This window comes from Mastigoproctus giganteus, chromosome 6 (assembly GCF_048544385.1).
Source record: "Mastigoproctus giganteus isolate SK-2022 chromosome 6, ASM4854438v1, whole genome shotgun sequence".
NCBI classification, from domain to species: domain Eukaryota; kingdom Metazoa; phylum Arthropoda; class Arachnida; order Uropygi; family Thelyphonidae; genus Mastigoproctus; species Mastigoproctus giganteus.
In genome coordinates this window covers 122,142,877-122,166,042 of record NC_143580.1, presented here as the reverse complement: position 1 = coordinate 122,166,042, position 23,166 = coordinate 122,142,877, and the positions used below count along the sequence as shown (strand labels likewise).

Below are 23,166 nucleotides of genomic sequence, written 5' to 3'. Positions count from 1 at the left end.
GCAGTGGGCACTTAATAATAATAATATTTGGATTTTGACTAATCTTTTATTATTACTATACTATTAGCCATATGGTGCAAGAAAGCCTGAGGCTTCTGCTGCACCAGCCAAAAAAAGAAAAAATTTCTGAATTACCCTGAGAGAGAGAGAGAGAGAGAGAGAGAGAGAGAGAGAGAGAGAGAGAGAACAAGAGTCAGAAGTAGAAGGGAATCACCAAGAAAGAGAAGAATGATATCTAGCTCAGGACTGTTGGTGTGCCAAGCCCATACTCCCCAGATGTGAGCCCTCTGGGGATCTTTTTTATATGTATTTAAAATTCATCGTGATCGACCGAAATTAAAGCCGTGATCAACTTGTTGGCCACCTCTGGTCTACAGGAAACATATTTATCATCAAATTATACTCTACACTTTTCAAGGTATACACTATACAGATGTGACTGATGTTCCGAATCTCCGGCAAGAGGAGGAGTAGCAATTTTAGTTCGTAATAACATACCATCCAAAGCTAATCCAGCTTTGCACCATTCTGGAAGCAGTAGTTGTTCATATTGTTGTTGGCATTACTCTCACTCTTGTGTCCATTTATATTCCACCAAATGCTTCATATTCCACTGCAGAACTGGACGATTTACTAAATCAACTGCCCCACCCTGAATGCCTTCTAGGCATAAAACTAGTCTAGATTGAAACTGTACTCAGTAATGATCAGTTAGCCTTGCTGAATACTGGTGTACACACACACACACACACACACACACACCCACCTGCCTACAGGATCAAGATCTGCTCTTGATCTGTCCATATGTTCCTCATCCATTTATTCTAACCTTGAGTGGACAGTATTAACTGACCTTTACAACAGTGATCACTTTCCTATAATTTGCAAAATATTGACAGATACAAACTATGCCTCCAACCAAACGAATTACGTGGAATTTTCACCAAGCAAACTGGGAACAGTTTTCTAATACAATCCAATTTGATAGCCATTTGATCCTTACTGCATCTATTAATAATGCCACTAGGCATATAGTAGAACTTAGAGCTGCTGGCACCACAATACTGAAATCAAATATTACCAAACAAAGATATAATGGTGGGCAAGAGATTGCTTTCTTGCCAAAAGAAAACAAAATCAAGCTTGTAACATTTTTTGCTGAAATGCTACAATGGAGAACCTTATAAATTATAAGCGACTGTAAACTGAAGCACGCTGAATTCGTAGGAAAGCAAAACAGGATGTGATTCTACCATCTACAGAAACACTGACCCCAGAATAATTTGGAGAAAGATCTGTATCCTCAGGCAGAGGCGGATTAAGGTCGGTTGAGGCCCCGGGCACAGAAGAAAATACTGGGCCCCTTAAAAAAAAAAAGAGAGAGAGAGACAGGGAAAATAAAAATACATGTTAACTATTTTTTTAAATAAATGAAAAATATTATGTACTATTAATGTTTTATTTCCAATAAAATTTGAATATAATATAATTAATAATAGCATAATAATAATCACAGTTTTGAACTAATAGTTGAACATATGTAAAAGTATAATTAATGATAGTATACGTATAATAGGAGTAACAATCAGAAATTTGAACAAAAAAATCATAGCATTTTACTTGAAATTAAAATTACAAATGTGAAAATATTTAAATAAATTTTTTTCTTGCTTTTTGTTTTGCAAACTTATTAACTATCTCATCACAATCAATAATTTTAAGTAAATCGCTCCCTATATGTAAAATAGCCATATTATTTAATCTTTCCTCTGAAATTGAATTTCTTAGATAATTTTTTACTCTTTTTAGACAAGAAAATGAGCGTTCCCCGATGCATTTGAAATTGGCATGGTTAGCAAAATAATTTCCACATTTGGAAAAGTTGCTTTCATATCTAATGCTTTTTTTGTATATATTATTAATTGATCGCTTGTCTTCTTCATCTAAAAAGATTAAAAACTGTTCCAACTCATCTTTAAAATTACTTGAATCAAAGTCATCTTTATACATTTCTATTAAATTATTAACGCATTTTTTCTTTTCTTCTACACACAATGTAAACAGAAAAAAACCTCTAAAATTACTTAACATTGTCATAGATTTTTCCGTGTCTGTTCAGTTCTGCTATTAAATGATCGCATATTACATAGAGTACATTATGTAAAAAAAATTCCTTCCAATTTTCTGTACATGTTCACTTGCGATAGTCTCAAATGTTTTATCTGTTAGTTCTTTAACTTCTGATTCGATTTCGTTGAAATTATGTCTTATGTTTTCATTAATAAAAATTTCTAGACTTTTTAATAATGACGCACCTTTAACAATTATGCAGTCAATAGATTGTAAAGATTTACTTGTTGCATTGATTCTTTGCAAAATTTTATTCCATAGGACTGTCATTACAGCAGTTTCATAATCATTCATTTCTTTAAGTAATGATTTTGCTTCAATAACAATTTTTTTTTTTTTCCTTTTGTGGAATTGCATATCTCATCTAATGCCTCTTTTATATTTTTGTAGCCACATTTTAACGCTAAAACTGCATCAGCCCTGGTAGACCACCTTATATCTGACAATTTATTTAATGTATAAGAACCTTTATCCAATTTATTGCATAACATGTTCCGTCGAAATGTTGATGCAGAGAAAAAAACAAACAAATTTTGCACGAACAAAAAATATCTGGAAGCATTACTACATTTCTTTGCAGCAACATAACCAACTAAATTAAGTGAATGACTGGAGCACGGAATAAACGTTGCTGATGGAGCAGGTTGTCTTATTCTTGTTTGCAGATCATTGTACTTGCCCGACATATTTGCTGCATTGTTGTACGATTGTCCATGGCAACATTCTATATCTAATGGCAAATTTTGCAAGATAGATAAAACTGTCTCTTCTAGATACTCTGCATCATGTCTTTCTATAGGGAAGAACTTTAAAAATCTTTCTTTAACATCCCCATTTGCTGATAAATAGCGCACTACAAAAGTAAGTTGATCCACATGCACAACATCGGGTGTAGAATCTAAAATAATACTGTAATATTTTGCGCATTTTATTTCCTCCACAATGTGTGCCATAAGATAATTGGCAATTATTTGAAAAAGTTCATCACACATCTGATGCGATAAGTAATTTACATGTCTGCTACCTTGATTTCCATACTTTTGTAAGTGCAACTTTAAAAAATCGTCATATTCACTCAAATACTCTAAAACTAGTCAAATAATTGCCTTTTCTTGAAGATGTTGCACTCTCATTATGGCCTCTAAAAGCAATGCCCAAAGTTGTGAGGAATTTTATTGTGGATAAAATTCTTTGCAGAATCTCTCTCTCCAATAATGTAATTCGCAGATTTTGAACATCAATGCGATTTAACGTAGAGGAGCGCTTGTATAATGTACACATTGAAGCGACGTGCTCTTTTGACATTTCATGCTCGGACAAAGTTATTCCAATATTTTTCGAATTTTGGAACCCTGTAGTCAACTTAGACTTTGAGCCCGAAAACATTTTGCATGGATAACAATAAATTGATTTGGATTTCGAAATTTTTCTGTAAAAATGGTCTTTACACAAGTCTCTGTAGTAAATGCGATCACCGTGTTTATAGACCTATTTAAGTGTAGTTATATTTTTTGGTTTATTTGAAATTAGAAATTCAACCATTTCATTAGATAAAACGTTAGGCCAGAGAGCAATATCTTTTAGTGTAACTTCGAATGGAATATTTTCTGTTTGCCTTTCAATATTTTCTAGTGGACTTTCTTCTATATTTTTTTTTTTCTGCTGGTTTTTCACCTGGTTGACTGTTGACTGGTTCTTCATCATTGTTGCTTTCTTCTATACCTTAGTTTTCAACTTCTGGGGGATATTTCGACGATATCCTACCACGGTCAACCTATTAGCCTTTAAACGTGCACGAGCCAAAGCACGCTACATCCGCCACCAGAGTCAAAAGGAATCGTGGATCCGTTTCACATCATCCATTACCCAGACGACCAGCACTAAGGTGGTCTGGGAAAAAAATCCGGAAAATGAAGGGAAAATACACCCCTCATCGGTCCTTGAATATAATGGATGTACTATTGCAGACTCTACTGCAATAGTCAATGCTCTTGGGGAAACATTTTCTAACATTTCTGCAACATCATCTTATTCCCCAGAGTTTCTGGTCTTAAAGCACAACACTGAAAAACAAGCCCTTAAATTCACATCGAAGGGATCCCACCCATACAATGGGCCATTTAATATCAATGAGCTGAAAACAGCACTCGCCCGTACAAAGGCTACAGCTGTTGGACCAGACAACATCCATTATGAAATGATCAAACATCTTTCACCAGAATCCTTGGACCATGTGCTCTTCCTGTACAACAGAATCTTCCTTGAAGAGCATTTTCCAGATGCCTGGCGCAAGGCAACTATTCTTGCTTTTGCTAAGCCAGGAAAGGATCCTAAATGTCCAAAAAACTATCGTCCCATTGCTCTGACCAGCTGTCTGTGCAAAATATTGGAGAGAATGGTCAATGCTCGTCTCTTATGGTATTTAGAATCGAACGACCTTCTCTCCCGCTTTCAGTGCGGCTTCCGAAGAAACAGGTCCACACTGGACCACTTAATTAGACTGGAAACATCTATCCGAGATGCTTTCCTAAAAAGAGAACACTTGGTGTCCATCTTCTTTGACATGGAAAAAGCGTATGACACAACTTGGAGATTTGGTATTTTAAAAGATCTTTACAATCTCGGTCTAAGAGGCCACCTTCCCATTTTTATTAAAAAATTTTTATCCTACCATTATTTCCAAGTTCGTGTAAGATCCTCCCTTTCGCGGCCCTTTTGCCAAGAGGAAGGGGTACCACAAGGATCTGTCGTAAGTGTCACGCTTTTTGCCATTAAAATAAATGCTATTTCTGAACAACTTCCTCCAACTATAAACAGTGCACTCTACGTCGATTACTTCAGAATATTCTCTCAATCATGCAATATGAGGGTTATTGAGAGACAACTGCAACAAGCTATTGACCGTCTTAATTCCTGGGCCACGGCCAATGGTTTCAGGTTCTCACCGGAGAGGACCGTTTGCGTACATTTTTGTCGCAAACGTAACCTCCACCCTGAGCCTGAATTACGACTTGGACAAAGCACCATTCCAGTTGTATCAGAGGCGAAATTCCTGGGACTCATTTTTGACAAAAAAGCTGACATTTGTCCAACACATTCGTCAGCTACGCACAAAGTGCACGAGAGGGCTTAACATTCTCCGCTCTCTCTCTTCTACCTCTTGGGGTGCAGACCGATGCACTCTCCTTCGTCTATACCATGCACTTGTACGCTCAAAACTAGATTATGGGTCTCAGGTATATGCATCTGCCAGAAATAGCGCTGTTCGTTGGCTTGACCCCATCCATCATCAAGCCATTCGTATTGCTACTGGTGCATTCAGAACATCACCTGTCCAAAGTCTGTATGTCGAAGCAAATGAACCATCCTTGTCGCTTCGACGAATGCAGTTGTCTCTACAATATGCCTTCAAGCTGAAGTCCCTGCCAGACCATCCCATGTGGACATCCGTTTTCGAGCCACAATGGGAAAATCTCTATAACACACGACGGACCGCCAATCGCCCTTTCGGCATTCGTGTTCAAGAGCTACTCAATGAGCTTAACATCTCGGTAGACAAGGTTGCTCGATCACCAAAGGTACCCCTTCCACCCTGGCATGCACAAACACCAGCATGTGACTTCTCGCTCAAGATTGCGACGAAGTCTAATACTCCGTCTTCTGTCTACCTTCAGCTCTATTCACAACACCGTGCAGAACATTCTGTCTTCTTGCCAGTTTACACAGACGGCTCGAAGTCAGAATCGTATGTGGGATCTGCTGCTGTCTTTCCAAATAATACCATATCAGAGCAGATACCCATTGACTGCAGCATTTACACTGCAGAGCTGCATGCTATAGAGTTAGCTCTAGATCACATAAGAAAACATCGTTACCAACGGTGTATTATATATGCCGATTCAGTGAGTGCACTACAGGCTTTATCAGCGATGTCACACACTAATCATCCAACCCTGTCCCGAATTCAGCAGATAATATACAATCATTATGCAAGTGGATTCGATATCCGCTTCTGCTGGATCCCCAGTCACATCGGGATTAGAGGAAATGATTTGGCTGACATTGCAGCCAAATCGGCAGCCCTGACGGATAATCTTGACCTGTTAGTCCCCTATACAGACTACAGGCAAGTGATCCGTAGTAACCTACAATCTCAGTGGCAAGATTCGTGGCATCGACTGATTACTACAAACAATGTTGAATTAAGCCTGTGATCCATCCTTGGCGGTCCAGCTTACGCAGGGATCGCAAAGAGGGAGTTGTTCTTACCCGGCTCTGCATAGGACACTGTCATTTGACACACTCCTTTTTGCTGAGGGCTGATGACCCTCCTATGTGTGAGCAATGCGACACCGTTTTATCCGTCCAACACATTTTATGTGATTGTACCAGTTTTATAAATCCTCGTTTTACTGCTTTTACCCATCTGACTGAGACATATACACTCAGTCAGATTTTAAATGACAACGACAATGTGTCAGCAGTTTTTAAATTTTTAAAATCGATCAATATGTATACACTCATATGAAATATACAATTTGCTTTTATCATTGTACTGATTTTATGTATTTATATGTCTGTATATATGCAACTTTAGACGAAGTAACCTTTTTCAAAGTAACAAGTCTAATCTTTTTTGAATTTTAATTTTTCCATGGCGCATTATAACCTTGCTGTTTTTGCGCCACAAAAAATCAAATTTCAACTTCCTCTTTTTGTTGACTGATGGAAGCTCCTTGTTCTTCATCTTCATTGTTGCTCGAATTATATGGCCTGAATGGCCAGGGCCAGTTATAAATTTGTCCAATGCTCCTTTCTGTTGGTTGGCAACTTGCTCACGTCTTTTTTTAATTTGTCTTTTTTCAGCCCCTGATAGCTGTTGCTTCATTTTTCTAGCTACCATTGGTAGGCTACCAATGAAAAGAAAAATATAAAATTTAATAGTCTGAACAATTAGAATACTAGAGAAGAGATTTTTCGTTATAGTGCAATAGATTAATGATTAATTAAAATTCAAAAATTATTCATAAACTACGAAAATCCAGGCACTGATGTAACAACAGGAATTAATTTTATCTTAATATAATTTCAACAATATACGATATACGCAAATATGCGTATATCGTAAGTCTGCACTGCAGGAGAACCTTTGTAAGTACAAAGTAGCAAATACGATTCTATTGCTCCGATGAGCAGTAGCGCAGCCCCTATGCAGCGTAGTAATGAAATAATGAAAATAAGCGAATATAAACATACTATCAGGTTTTACCGTCGAATGTAAACTTGTACGTAATTAAAATTGCACATATGAAACCAAACTTGGTGTCATTAGAAAAAAGTGTAAAGTTGGGGTTTTGCTGAGGCCTTCAGAAGTCGGGGCCCAGGGCATGCGCCCGGTGCGTCCGCCGTTAAATCCGCCTCTGTCCTCAGGGGAAAGTTTCAACAAACTTCTGTCCCAGTCCTGTCTTGGAAAGGAATGGATATTTATTCTCTGACTGATATTGCAGAGGCACTGGCTGAAACATTCGCTGCCACTTCATCCTCTTAGTTTAATGAAGACTCATATTAGATACACAAAAATGTCTGTAGAAAAATATAGAATTCTTGAAATAGTTCTACTGGACCAGATGGCATTTTCTACATAATGCTTCGCCACCTGAACTCAAACTCAATCTACACTACTGAAATTTTATAACAGAATCATTGAAGAGAATGTTTACCGTCATACATGGCATTAGTCAATGGTGGTAGCTATACCAAAATCCAGGAAAGATGCTTCCTCCCCCAACAGTTATCATCCAATATCATTGACCAGCCGTTTTGTAAAGATACTAGAGACTTGTCTGGATTATTGAAGATCTAGATGCTATAACACATCACCAATTTGGTTTCTGCCGTAACAGGTCTACAACTGATGTTCACATCAAAGTCAAAGCTCACTTTCGAAATGCTTTTGTCAAAAAGCAGCACATGGTAATGATAACTTTTGATATTACCAAAGCATTCGTCACAACCTGGTGATATGGAATCCTCCAGGACTTACACAACCTTGAACTGAGAGGTAACCTGCCTGGATTCATTCAGAATTTTCTTCGTCTCAGGACCTTTCAAGTAAGATTCCAGAATGAGCTCCAAAATTCACATGAAAGAAGGAATACCTCAGGGATCAATTTTAAGTGCCACACTTTTTCATAATGTGAAAGTTTCTTTTTTTGTCCAGAGGTTGCTCAGTTTTGTGCAGCAATGACTTTGCCTCCCAAAGGCCTGTTGCTGCTGGATAGTGCTCTAGGACACCCAGCCAACCTCCAAGAAATCCACAGTGACCATTTGGAAGTTGAGGTGGTGTATTTGCCTCCCAACACGACTTCACTTTTGCAACTGACGGACCAGGGTGTAATTGCAACCTTTAAGGCGTACTGTTTGTGTACGACTTTCAAAGGGATTATTGAGGCTGTGCAGTCTGATATAACTGTGAGGGACTACTGGAAGTTGTATAATATCCTGAATGCCATCACAAACATTGATTCTGCCTGGGAGGAAGTGTCACAGTCCTGCATGAATGGCATCTGGCATAAATTGTGGCCCGAAGCGGTAATTGATTTTGTAAGGATTGACCCAGTTTTAGAAGTGGCTAAAGATGTTTCTTGCATGGTTAAGGATGTTGGCATTGGCAACGTTGATCCAGATGATGTTGACCAGTTGCTGGAGAGTCATGGTGAGCCCACTTTTGAGGGAGGAATTGGAGGAACTGACTGTGCAACTTCAACATGAGGCTGACACGCCAGATGGAGTGGAAGAGTTGGAGCCAATCAGAACATTAAAAACAAAACATTCAGAGTGCTCTTGCCAAAATTCGTACTGCATTTGATGAACTTTGTGATAATGATCCTGATTGGGAATGTAGCCATGGTATTCAAAGAGGTGTCAACATGATGTTGAAGCCCTACTATAACATCTTGGAAGAAAGAAGTAGGAAATGATTAATTAAAGGAAGTCATGCCATATGTCAAAACTACAGTTCTTGACAAAGAAGGGAAAGGAATCCTCAGAACCCGATGACCCTCAACCAGAAAGCTCCCATTAATGTTGCCCCATTACACCATTATCACATAAAATATCAGTGAAGTAAATATGTACTCAAGCAATAAACATTCAGGACCAAAGTAAGTGATAATGATCCTGATTGGGAATATAGGACCAAAGTTAAAATTTTATTTTATTAATTGTTTTATGCATAAGTATAAATAAAAAGTGCATTAAATGTTTAAAACATTAGAACATTTAATGTTTAAAATATTTAATTATTTATAAAGAACAAATATTAGTACGTACTTGGGAAATTTTGGGAATTTTGGAACCTATCTCATTCAATTACATTATAATCTGGTCATGTTTTAAGACTTCATTTTACGACCCTGTTTTGCTGGAACCTAACCCTGCCGTAAAACAGGTCCTACTTATATATGTAACATAACAGAAAAAAATATATTATAAAATATAAGAAAAAAGTATAAAAATAGAATACAAGTAGAGTGAGAATGCAGCTTATGAATGAAGTAAATGAGTGTCTCTCCAACCCTCCACTATCAGCTAACATATCCTATCCCTGGAGCAGGATGGGTGGTTTGACTGCTGCCACTTGGTGATCTGAACTGGGTACTCAAACCTGGTTCCCTTTAAAACCCCTTCCCCAGGCAGGGATAGAAGAGACGGGTGTCTGTTTCCTCGCCTTCCTACCTCCCTCATCCTTTGCCTGGTGGGGCTCGTCCCCACTGACCTCTTTGGGGATACCTACTCTATCATCCCCCATCCTTCTGTCTCACCCCCCACTCTAACTAAACTGATCGAGTACACCCCTAACAATGCCGCCAAATTCTAATCAATGTCTAAATTCTATTGCTTTCTCTTAAATCTCTTTTGGCGTTTTCAAATTTTAGTGTTACCCTCCCTCCCCATTTTTTTTTTTATACATATAAGCTTTGCCACTAAAATCCTTGGAAATTGGGTGGTGGGGCCTGCCAGAGTACTTAAATAATCTACTGGATGCCTGACCTGCCTCCTCATGGCAAAGTGTGGGCAATGGTGGGTCCCAGTAGGGGCTAAATGGTCAGAGAAACAATAGAACATAACTCCACAGACCTGTAAACTTAACTTCTGTTCCAGGATAAACAATAGTCACTGATTAAAGAAATAATGCAGTTATACGATAGTCACATCATGGACTTGTAAAGGATCGATCTTGTCTGGCCAATTTGACTGGATATTATGATTCATTAATAAAGGTACTGGATTCAAAAAATAATTTTGACCTATGCTTGGATTTCTGAAAAGCTTTTGTTACTGTTGCAGACAAAAGATTGTCCAAATTGGAACAGTGTAGCATTAGGACAAATTACTGTTATGCATAAAGTGATAGTTGAAATTTTCAGAGAAGACAGAGTATGGTTATCAGTGGGCACTGCTCTTCTCAGACATATGTTATTAGTGGAGTTGCTAAGGGTTCGGTGCAGGGCTACTTACTGTTCATGATATTTATTAATGAAATTGAAGAAAGTGAGAATTAATAGTGGCAAATGATGCAAAAAAGCAAGCATCAGCCAAACAAAAAAAAAAAAACCTGATGACTGTTTATCTAGTTTCTCCTCAAATTTATTCAAACTATCCACTTCCACAACACCAGATGGAAGTTTGTTCCAACAATTAACCACTGCTAGCTGAAGGCAAATTTCTACACATCTGTCCTTCCTCAATTTGAATTTATGTCCACTCATGTGAGTAGTCTGCACACAAGGCTGAATGCCCTCTTGTGCAGCCTATGTACATGAGCTTACTCGGTCAAGCTTATCTTATTGTCTAATGGTTGGCAGGGCGGTTAATGACAGGAATTAAGACTACAGCATAACCTAGAAAAATTGGGCACTGGGCCGAGAAGTGACAAATGGTACTGCATATGGGATGGGCAGTTATAATCCTGGAATATCATACCACTTAGGCGGTGCCACACCCAAAGTGGTAGAGAATGAAAGAGACCTCTTTAATTGTACATTCTGATACAAAGTTCTCTGAGCAGAGATGTACTGCTAGGCCACTCATGGGGTTTTGTTAGTGATAGATAAGAATTTTGCAAGTAGCGATAAGCAGGTGATTATCCTGTTGTCTAAGATGATGGTTAGGCCACATCTTCAGTACTGCATACAATTATCGAAGCATAATTTTAGGAATGATATTTTATTGGAATAGGTGCTATGAAGAGTAATGAGATTATTGAGGTGAACAAAACTGTACCCTTACCAAGAGAAACTTAATTTCTGCAAACTGCAGCATTTGGAATGGAATGAGTACACTAAATGTTTATGGCATCCTTAATCTTGCCCAGACAACACATACGAGTGGGCATAAATTTAAATTGAAGGAGGATGGTTGCTGGATAGATGTGTGAAAATTTGCTTTCAACAAGTGGGTAGTAGATTGGAACAAACTTCCATATGGTGTTGTGGAATTAAGTAATTTGAATAAATTTAAGGAAGAACTAGACAAGTTATTAGAGGGGGTTGAAGAGGTAATGTTAGAAGTGTTTTTTTTTTTTTTTTGGCTCACTGTATAAGTTTATTTGCTTGCATCATTTGCCACTTCTAATACTGATAGTATGGTCATTCAACCCCATATTGTCCAAGATCAATTAGAGATGACCTATTCTTTAAATATGTTCCTTTGTGAAATCAAGACCTGTATTTGCTGTATGTGGTCTCATTTTATCTTGTTAAAAAAATGCTTTTTCCATGTTTATTTGCATGCCTTAAAGGTTTGAAAAAGAGTGGTTGTGATGGAGCTTCTGGTAACACTACATTAACTGTATTATCCAAGTAGACTGGTCTCAATTCCATCTGATGAAACTGTGCACATCAAGCATTATTCAGGTTGCAAAGGCATCTTAGTGACTACATGCAGTTGTCAATTGCCTCATACTTGCATATTCACATATTTCTTAATTGACATAGTCACTAAAGTGGAGGTACATTTTATCTTTGAACCATATGTAGTGAAAATAACTGTTGTGTTGTTTTCCAAATATTGATGAAAAGCAGAATAAGAGGAAGCAAGTAGCCATTCTTTTTCATTGCCAGGGAGGAATTGTCACCTACATTTTGTAAGGAAACAGTTTTGAATCTTGTCAAGCAATGCCTGACATGAATATGGTAAACTCCCATTGTAACTCTCCTGCTTATAGCATTGTCCTGCTTTTAGTGTTCTTTTCTTCAGGTCCCATAATTAATTTTATGAAGTGCCACTCACTTTTTATTATCTGTAGCACTCCAATTTAAAACACTTTGCTGCTTATTTTTATTTTTTTTTAAGGTTCCAAGAAAGAACAAATCCAGATATACTCTATTGTGTTTGGGAAACTGTGATAGTGACTAAAATCTAGGAATCATTTATACTGTAGTTTGTTTATTTTATAGAAATCGTTTTGAGTGCAGAGTATAGGTGATATATTTATCTCATACAGTATTTGACTCAACACTTTCAAGGTGGAAAGACTGTGCAACTCTGTCTTCATATGCTTTTTTTCTAATTCAACATTTTTTGTCTGGTTTCCTCATGTGTGTCCAGCATGGCATCAATAAATTTAATTAATTACAGCATTATTATTATTATGTTAATATTACATTTATACAGTCATAAATACTCAAGATCTGTTTAGTTTAATAAAATCTTTTTTTTTTTTCTTTCAAATTTTTGCTCTTTTGAACAGAATGAAAAAAAAAGGCTCAAAGATGCTAAAAAAAAAAAAAAAAAAAAAAAAAGCAAGCATAATACATTAAGGATGCAGGTTTTTGACTTGTATATAAACTGTTGCTACATGAAAACTGCATAAAAAGCTAAAAAGAATCAATATTATCTACTAAAATGTTGATGACAATGAAATTTGGCCTCCAAAAAGCAGGGATTATGGGGGGGGGTGTCCCACTTACATTGCTGTTTGGGGCTGATCACTTCAAAAAAGGAGTTTACTGTATTAGTTTTAAACCCAGCAAATTGGCTACAGATATTTACTTCTTGTACACATACATTTTTTCAGGCATACTTACAGATTTCTTTCTTGCAACAACTGTATTTAACGAAATGTATTAAAGCAGTGTGAACTAACTATTCACACTGCTTTAATAACCTGTAAATTTTTGTGTCACACCATTTCTGCAACCAGACTTTACTTTAAACTTGTGCTGCACTGTAACATAACTGCCAATATGATAAAACATTGTCACACAGAAAATAAACTTAGTAATGTAAAATTTTTCTGCTAGGGATGCATCACTAATTGGTAAAAAAAAAAAAAAAAAAAACCTGATGTTTTAACTGTTTTATAATGTTAGACTGACCTACTGGCTAACATTATAAAGTTCTAGTAATAGACCAGCCGAAATGCATGAAAAAAAAAAAATAGACATTCAAAACTAAGGCATCCTCTCTTGATTTGTGTGTAAAATCAGGGTATGTACACACACAGACAAAAGTCTGTGTACAGTCATCTTGCAGTGCTTAGATCCCAGATCTTGCATTTTTTATTTTGCTCATTAAATCAGGGCACACACACAGACTAAATACAGGCAATATCTTGCAGTGCTTAGATCACAGATCTTGCATAATTTATTTTTCCAGTTAGTTTATTTGCCAGAACTGTGAAGATAATAATAGAATAATATGTTTTTGATGTTTCATGGCCCATTTATGTGATCATTATTCACTGAAAAGTAAAGTCTCTCTCTCTCTTTCGTAGAATTCTGTACACCTTGGCCTAAAGGTCTAGAAACTGATGAGAAATGTGAGCAACATTTTCCTTTAGAGATCATTAGCAGTGACTATTGTCAGGACGGACCTTCTATTCGTGACTGCAGATCACGAATAGTGACACTAAGGGTAGTATTCTGATTTTTATAGTTCTTAATTAAACCAAAATAAATGAAAGTCTTTTGCATTTCATTTGTGAATGTACTCACAGCATGTTTTTTAATTATAGATCCTTTAAAAAAATAGAGAATTTCTCTTTTTTGAATATGTCAATAATTCTTAAATATGTATAATTAATCTTGGACATTTAATGGTAAGGATTGAACAATAAATGTGATAACTTGTATTTTTACACGTGGCTTATTGAGAATATGTAAAAAAAAAACTGTTACTGAATAATACCGAAAGAAATTTATTAATTAATCTAAATCTTTATTTAATCTTTCTGCTGTGCTGTGATGACAAGTTTTAAGAATAAAATGCCAGAAGGCATCATTATAATCATCCAAATCTGTTATATGCAGTGGATTGTAGGTTACTGTAGTAGTACAGATCGTTCCTTATGGACTGTTGGTCTTCATTCACCATTTTCCTATATACAGTAAACCCTCGCTATTCGCGGTATCTGTATTCGCGATCGCTGATTTAATATAAAATGAAATCTAAAAAAATGTGAATTTTAAAGCGCCGTGAATATTTTCCACCATAAAAAAAACATGGGCGTGGCTAAAATTATCTTTCCCGGTCAAAACAGCGCTCAGTGGGTGGGGGGTAGAGGGGTGACAAAATAGCGAGCGTGGATGTTTCTCGCTAATCCTTGTTCAGTATGTGTTATGAGCTTGTCATGAAAGGTTTCGTCGTTTGCTTTTAATTTATATGAATAAATTTATCAATTTATATGCTTACAAAAGTGATAAATCTACCGTTTTGCAGTGTAAAACAGACTTTTTCGAGTGTGTTAACGGAAGAAAGTGACTTTATTGTGGACAAGTTCTTTCTAACCCATACAAAAATATGGCTATGAATAACAAGAGAAATGTGATATTATCAAAGAAGGTGATGACATTAGCAAATAAAATTGAGTTATTAGACAAAATTTCTAATGGTGAAAGTGTCTCCTCAGTGGCAAAACATTATAAAATCAATGAGTCAACGGTACGATCTATCAAAAATTCTGAAAAAAAAAAAAAAAACACCGTAGTGTCTGTGAAAACGCGCTAATTGCTTCAAAAATTTGCTCTGTAATTCGTGATGTTAAATTAGGAAAAATGGAAAAAGCTTTAAATCTGTGGATAGAAGACCGAACTCAAAATAAAATTCCGTTAAGTTCACTCATCATTCGTGAAAAGGCAAAACTCCTTTATCAACACTTTAGCGAAACTGGTGATAGCACTGGCTGGATAAGTTTTTTTGCTAGCAAAGGCACTGGTTTGAAAGATTTGTTTGAAATTTCTAATAAATATTACATTTAATATTAAATTGTTTCTTATTTTCATTTCGATGCCACATGCTTGCATTTCACTATGTACTCTCTATGTACATAGTCATATTATGAAGGTACATATAATACATACCTAGACAAAATTTTAGACTAGTTTTTCTTATATATTTCATACTTTGGAACGGAACCCCTTTATTACTATGGGAGCCATAACTCAGTATTCTCGACATTTCTCAGGAACGTAACCCCCGCGAATAGCGGGGATTTACTGTACTATCTTATTTACTGCTAGGTCGTTAGTTCTAGTCACAATAATCCCTCTTTTCTCTAATGCTTGTTTGGCACTATTGATCCACCTTCCTCTTGGTTTGTCTCCACACCTGTTACCATTAATTTTTAATTCAGTATGTCTAGATAATCCCTTTTCATCCATTCTATCTACATGTCTTAATCTTAAGTTTACTTCACTCACTTTCAATCGGATATTTGGTACCCCAGATTTTTTTCATTTCCTCATTTGTGATATAAGTTGATTATTACTTCCATTTTTTAGTTCATTTATTTTTCTTATTTCTGATTATTCTAATTTTTGATTCATTCCTTTATTTCTCACTCATTGTATAGATTTAGATTAGGTTGGAAAACTATAAGTAATTCATTCTGTTGTTTGGCTGCATTTTTCTTTTGCTCCAAATGAATTTATTTAGCTGGCTTCCTACACTGCTTGATTTACTTATTCTATTTTCCATGTCTAAACTTCCATCTTCATTAAAGACGGTTTCTGGATTAAAAATCAAAATCACTAAATTGTACCCCATCCCCCTTCCCCCAATTTTCTTAACTTTTGTTTTTGGGTAACTAATTTTCATGCCAAATTTTCTGCATCCTTTGTTCAATTTATTCAAAGATCCTTGACTATACTATTTGACAGCACAGTATCATCCAAATAACGGCAAAAGTTTTACATTTTCCTTAATAAACTTTGTTAATAACTTATGTTCTTGTGTTAAATGGTCTATAAAAATTATAAAAAAGAAGTTGTAATTGGTTACAGGCTTAATGCCGCACAGAAGTTTAAACAATTTTCCAGTGCTTCCTTCAGTCCTCATTGAAAATCTTCCAATTTTATGTGAACTTTTTATTCCCCTAAAAAGATTATTCTTTATATGCCATTTTTCTAAAATTTGAAAGAGCAGATTTCTAGTTACTTTATCATATGCTTTTTTTTTTTTCCAATGTCAGCACATCCCGAATTCTAGTTATGTTCCATGACTCTTCTTAGTATAAATATATGGCCTGGTATTTTTTCAAGATAAAGCATAATAATAATAGTAAAGATTAAGAATAGAGTCCTGACCCAGTTTAAAAAAATAAGTTTAAACTTCTTAACTGCAACAAACCCTCCAGCCAAACAGTCCCCCCTCAAACTAAGGAATACACTATGACCTAGGTCAAACCGTATAAAACACCCTAGAAACAGAACATCATAATTGGTAAAGTTTTCTGATATTTAGTTTATGTAATTTAATTTAATTTTGCCTTATTCTGTTTTAATTTAAAACAATTTTTTATCACATATCCTTAAATGTGTATTAACTATTCCCATTATCAACTAAGCCAATACCTGCATTAATGTTATCCTCAGGGCAAAAGTAAACCCTGATATCAAGACTATAAAAATAATCCCTTAGACACTCATCCATCAAACCACCTGGAAATGAGATTAAGGTTTTTTTATGAAACCCCAAACACGAGAGGTATTACAACCTATAGTACTTAGTACCGTGCTTGGGTTGGAGGTTGAGAAGACGAAAGAAGATATTTGTTGACATTAGACTTGAACTTCTGTAGACTGAAATTTTCAGGAAATACATATAAAGGAAGGTTGTTCCAGAAAACGGCAGTTGAATGAATAAACGAGGAAGATAAAAAGTTGGTTCTGTGAGTTTGAAGTTGGACAGTAAATGGATGTTGGCTGGTGGCTGCCCGTGTTTGGACTGTTTTGAAAGAAAGAGGGGGAATTATACAAGCCAATTCAGAAGAATGGTGCCCATGGAAGTATCTGTAGAAAGGACATGCAGCAGAAACAGTACGTCTATGAGACAGAATGGAGAGACTCTGTTGGAGAAGAGTCATAAATTTACCTAACTGCCCTCTTCTGAATGGAATCTAGAAGCCTGAGAGAAGTTTTGGGGGCACCGCCCCAGTTGTGGGAACAATATTCTATGGTATGGCAGATTTGCTATTTGTACAGAGTGAACAGCTGTTTGGAAGAAAAGTAATGCCGAGAGCGTAAGAGAAAATCAAGTTTTTTTGATGCAGAGGAAGCAATATTTGTAATGTGCTTGTGCCAAGAGAGATTAGAAGTCAGGGTAATCCCCAAAAGAGATATATCATCTTGCTGAGAAATCTGAGTGTCACCAAAGATAAGCATAGGAGCAGAAGAATCCATTTTGTGAGATATAAAGACTGAGTTTTAGAAAGATTGAAATCAACTAAGTTATCTTTACTCCACTGGAGAATTACCTGGAGATCAGCATTTAAGGAATTGGTAACGGATATTCAAGGAGTTGAAGCTGATTGAGCAGGGCAAGGTTTTTCAAAATGGAAAGTGGAATGCAATGTGCTATCATCGGCAAAACTATGGATAGGATTTCCAGTCAATGGAAGAAGGTCATTAATATACAAGAGGAAAAGAGTGGAGGAAAGGACAGAACCTTGGGGGACACCAGCATTAGTGGAGAAGTCAGAAGACAGAGAGCCATCTACTATCACCCTCAGTGAGCGATCAGAGAGAAAACTGGATAACCAATTACAAAAAAACAGTTCGCAAACCATAAGATGGATGCTTGTTTAGAAGACCTTTGTGCCAAACACGATCGAAAGCCTTTGAGATGTCAAGAGCAACTACTTGTGTTTCACCGAACCTTTCCATTGAATTAGTCCATAAATGGGTAACATAAGCCAGAATATCACCAGTGGATCGACACTGACGGAATCCATATTGCTGATCGTTGATCAGATGGAAGGTTTCTAGGTAGTTTAAGAGTTGGCAGTTAATTGATTTCTCCATTATTTTAGAAAGAGTAGAAGTAATTGCAATGGGACGATAATTGGATGGGAGGGACTTGTCACCCTTTTTAGGAACTGGCTGGATATGAGTAAATTTCCAAGCAGAAGGAAAAACACCTTTGGAATAAGAAAGTGAAATAAGGGGGTAAAGAACAGGAGTAAGTTCAGGAGCGCAGGTTTTGAGAACAAGTGTAGAAATCCATCAGGAACTGGAGCTTTCCTTAGCTTCAAGATTCGTGAAATCCTTCTGACATACTTTTGGTGGAAGACCACAGGAGGCATTGAATGGAGTGTGTTAGGAATGGTGGGAGGTGTTTTACCAAGATCATTAATACATGATTTGGAAGAAAAATGGGATGCTAGCAGGTCAGCTTTATCCTTGGCTGAAGTGACAACAGAACCATCTGGTTTGGACAGAGGTGGGAGCAGAGATGGGCAAAAGTTGCAGCCAATAGCTTTTTCAAGAGACCAGAATTCTCAGATACCATTAGGGCAAGAAGCAAGTTTTCTACTCTTAGCCTGTTCAAAATCTAGTTTGGACTGATTAATGACTGCTTTGCAATTGTTACGAGCTTTGGTGTAGGCAGAAAATGAAACTGAAGAATTGGAAACAAGCCAATTACGATACGCAACATTCTTCTCTTGAACAGCCTTAGCACATTTATTGGAAAACCAAGTTTTAGACAAAGGATTCCATTCCTACAAGAATAATTTCATCGACACGATCTGAGCAAACGTTGACATCAGAAGTTTTGATACAGCGGTCCGACCAAGGAAAAGAAGAAAATAAATCTTGTAGTTCATCCCATTTTGCATTCTTGTAATGCCAAACAATATGAGGTTGGGAATAACCACGAGATAAAGGCTCCATTGAAGAAGAGACAATCACCAAGTTGTGATCTGAGGTGCTTAAAGGACCTCTCATTTCGACCGTGTACTTAGAAGGGTTTTTTGTGAGAAAAAGATCAAGCATGTTGGCTGTATGGTTAGGATTGTCCAGTATTCTTGTAGGTAAATGAACAATCTGTGCAAGGTCAGTAGAAATTGCAAAAGCCTCAGCATCTCGACCAGCTGGGTCTGTGACTAGAAAACGGAAGCCAGCTGGAGTTGTGAACATTAAAGTCACCAAGCAAAATTACCGCACTGTTAGGAAAGTGGGACTGGAGAAAGTCAAGTTGCAAAGAGAGGAAGTCAAAGAGCTCCAAGTGATCAGTGGAGTTGGGAGAATGGTAGAAGCAACAGATGAATTGGACATAATGAGGTAGAGAGATTTTAAGCCAGAGAAGATCGAAGAGAGGAGATTCCAAATTACGAATTCTATGCACAAGGACCACCTTTGAGGCAAAATGAATCGTACAGTGAATAATTGGGCAACTGCAATGAGCAGCAGTTGAATTAACTGAGATTCTGTCAGAAAAAGTACATGGGGTTTTGTAGACTGTAAGTTGAAATAGACATCATTGAAATTAGAATTGAGACCACGTATATTTGTGAAATGAACTAGGAAGTGTTTGGGAGGTTTAGATCTTTTTGCAGATAAGTTTGACATCTATTAGTTTGACAATTACAGTGTCTGGAGACTAGGCACCTGCGAGGTGATCTGATTGAGGTGCATAAAGCCTTGAATGGCTTGAGCGTGCTCAATGCTAATGGAATTCTTCCTCTTGCTTAGAATAATCATTTGAGAGGGCATAAATTCAAATTGAGGAAAGATAGATGTGCGGAAGTTTGCCTTAGCCAGCGGGTGGTTGATTGGTGGAACAGACTTCCATCCTTTGTTGTGGAAGTTGATAGCCTAAATAAATTTAAAGCTGAGCTGGACAGGTATTTGGAACCAACGGAGGGGTGAAATGGGAGCGTGTTTTTTTTGTCTGATGCTGCATAAGCTTGCTTTCTTGCATCATATGCCTCTACTAATGCCAATTCATGGTGTATTCAATAGTAAGACAAAGTGTGGGGTGGGGGGACTTTCTGTATGAAGTAATGAAATTTTTGGCTATGGCATACACATGGTAAGAATATACCAGATCCTTGACATAATGTGGCCTCGGCAATGCCCCCCGCATACACACTACTCGGACTCCCTCCAGACACTATCTGGCAGAGTAGAGGTAGCAAGATTATACACTAGCCGATCTGGAACCTCCTAAAGAGTTACCAATAGATCCGGTGTACTAACTAGCAGCCGGCCTGTGAACACCGTTTTAGAGCTGTACTGACGAAATGTAAGGAAGATTGGATCTCGCCATGATGTTCATCATAACCTCAAAAGTCATCAATCGTACCGATGGAAGAGATGGGGAAGGGTTGACTGGAACTTAGCTCTGGTGACTAAACATGGGTACCACCACCACCACTTCAAGCCTCCAATAAGCAAAGTGGTGGTATTGCACTGGTTGATGAATTGCCTGGTAACACAGATGGGCTGCATTCCTCCATGTGGTGTGGGTGCCACACCTCAAACCCCTGCTTACATTGGCTCATACCTGGATGGTCACCCACAGTGTGCTTGTGCATGGAGGTTATACTCAGGATTACTAACAGTCCCACCATCATGAAGGTGCAAGCAGTAAAGCATCGTGAAGTGCAAGCAATGTGAAATTGCAAGTAAACGACTGTGTGTGTTTGTGTGTTTGCACATGTTGATTGTTATACTGCAGAATGGTTATACCAGTCTGCCCAGTGGATAGCATTATAATTTAGAATTCATATTACATTATAACTTATTTCTTTTTATTCCTTTCTGTATCTACCTTTAATCCTAATCTTATCAAAAATGGCTTTACATTAACATTTACAAATTTCTTAGTTAATATCAAAATGATCCATTAATATCTAAGTTTGCCATTTATCCAACATTAACATAGAGTTGTGATAACCTAGAATTAGATAAAATAATTATGATTGCTGCTAGGCCAGCAAATTGGCAAGATGGACCCTGTTGCAACCTATAAATTCAGGTACAGATTGATATACGCTCACTTCTCCTACTGAGTGCCATCCACAACGTTTTTTGGAGATCTCAGGTAAATACTGCAATATTTCATGCTTATTCATACCCATTGGGCTTTCGGTTCCAATCCCAGTTTGCTATAAGTACTAAACATGATATAAAATTAACTTTCATTCACATATTATCAAAATTAAATGGAATATACCAAAATTGAAAATAGGTACAAGTGAAACCCATTATAACGCAATGCTCAGGGTCCAAAGAAGCATATTTCAATATAAGCGGGATAGTTTTAGAAAATTCTAGCAATTTTTTGGCATTCAAACTTCATACATACTATCAATTTTGATTGTCTCTTTTTTTGCATGATAATTGCAGTACTATGTCTAAGAAAAATCATGCAAAGAATAATAATAGAAATAATATGCAATTGCATTGTTTCAGCCTTTTATTGATGCACTGTAGAATAAAGTATTTTAAAAAGCCAATTTCATGTTGTTTAAATATACATAAACATGATAAACACACACCTTTTGCCATAAAAACAAATCAATACTCATAAAAACTGCATTTCCACGTGACTGTTACGTTTGTGTTTTGAAATTAACAAATGGTAGAAAATTTGGGTGAAAAAGGAAAACATAATGCACTCTGTGTTCTTTCAACTAAGTGGACATTAGCGAACAAACTTTTGCACATTTTAGTCGTTACTTTCAAGTCTTTCATTTAAAAAAAAAAACAATCAATGGTTGACTGTTTCATTACAACTCTTGTTTCTTTTTAACAATTTCAATAAGGCATTTTAACTGTAAAATTCAAAGGGAATCTACCTTTTCTGTTTCAAGAAATTTAAGTCCAGTTTGCAAACCATTGAATGCTTCTGCAATCTTAGGTGGTGGCTCTGGCTCCTCATCTTCATCGTCTTTGGTTGCATCTGGATCGTGACTTTTGCCAGTAGTGCTTTCAATTATTTCTGAGTCAGTCATGTGCTCAGTCATATGTAGGACAGTTGTCCCCATCTACTCAACATTCTATTGTGGGCTCCCTTTCTCTATTGATGAACTGTGCCGGTACTTGCTTGACATTGGCCATGTCATCTTCTCTCAGGCCTTCTTTAGTGTATTTTTCCAAGAACTGGTCAGTAGCAGCAACATCTTCCTCTATAAAGCCCTCAAAGTCATTCTCTGCATCACTGTCACTGGCTATTTGGGAGTTATCCAGGATCAGACTTGCACCCAATATGTGTCTCCAACATTTTGATATACACCTTTTTGTCACAGTTTCCCACACTTCGCCACTAATGTAAAAAAACTTCCTTTAAGTTCTGCTTCTTTAAAATGAGGTAACAGAATCCTCACTAGTGATTATTTGCTGTATCAGAGTCTTGTGGAAGTTTATTTTAAACTTTGATAGTATGAATCAGAGCTGTACTACTCAATATGTTCTACGTTGATAATAATATTAGTAAAATAATAAGAGGAGTTTACCTCAATATAGTACGTAGAACACTTCCATATGATACCCTCCAGAAATTAAAACGGAAAAAACTAAAAAATCGACAACTTACCAGTACATTAGAGTAAAATATAAATAATTAAATAATCAATTTAACACAATTCAAATCAAATTAAAACAATTAAAAATCAAATTAACGCAATTAAAAGAATCTAACGAAAATATTCAAAACGATTTTCCTTCCTGAAGCTGATAACGCTTTTCGACCGTATTATTCCGTTAATTTGATTTTTAATTGTTTTAATTTGATTTGAATTGTGTTAAA

The 23,166-nt window shown here is 36.6% G+C and overlaps 1 protein-coding gene across 1 annotated transcript in view; it reads left to right on the top strand.

Annotated features, from left to right (window-relative positions):
- The window catches only part of mRpS35 (mitochondrial ribosomal protein S35), a 157,091-nt gene that overhangs the window by 57,356 nt on the left and 76,569 nt on the right, over positions 1 to 23,166 (top strand). The window contains exon 4 of the mRNA XM_090375310.1: positions 13,910 to 14,049. Within this exon, the coding sequence (XP_090231436.1) occupies positions 13,910 to 14,049 (140 nt within the window). The remainder of the gene's footprint in view (positions 1 to 13,909; positions 14,050 to 23,166) is intronic.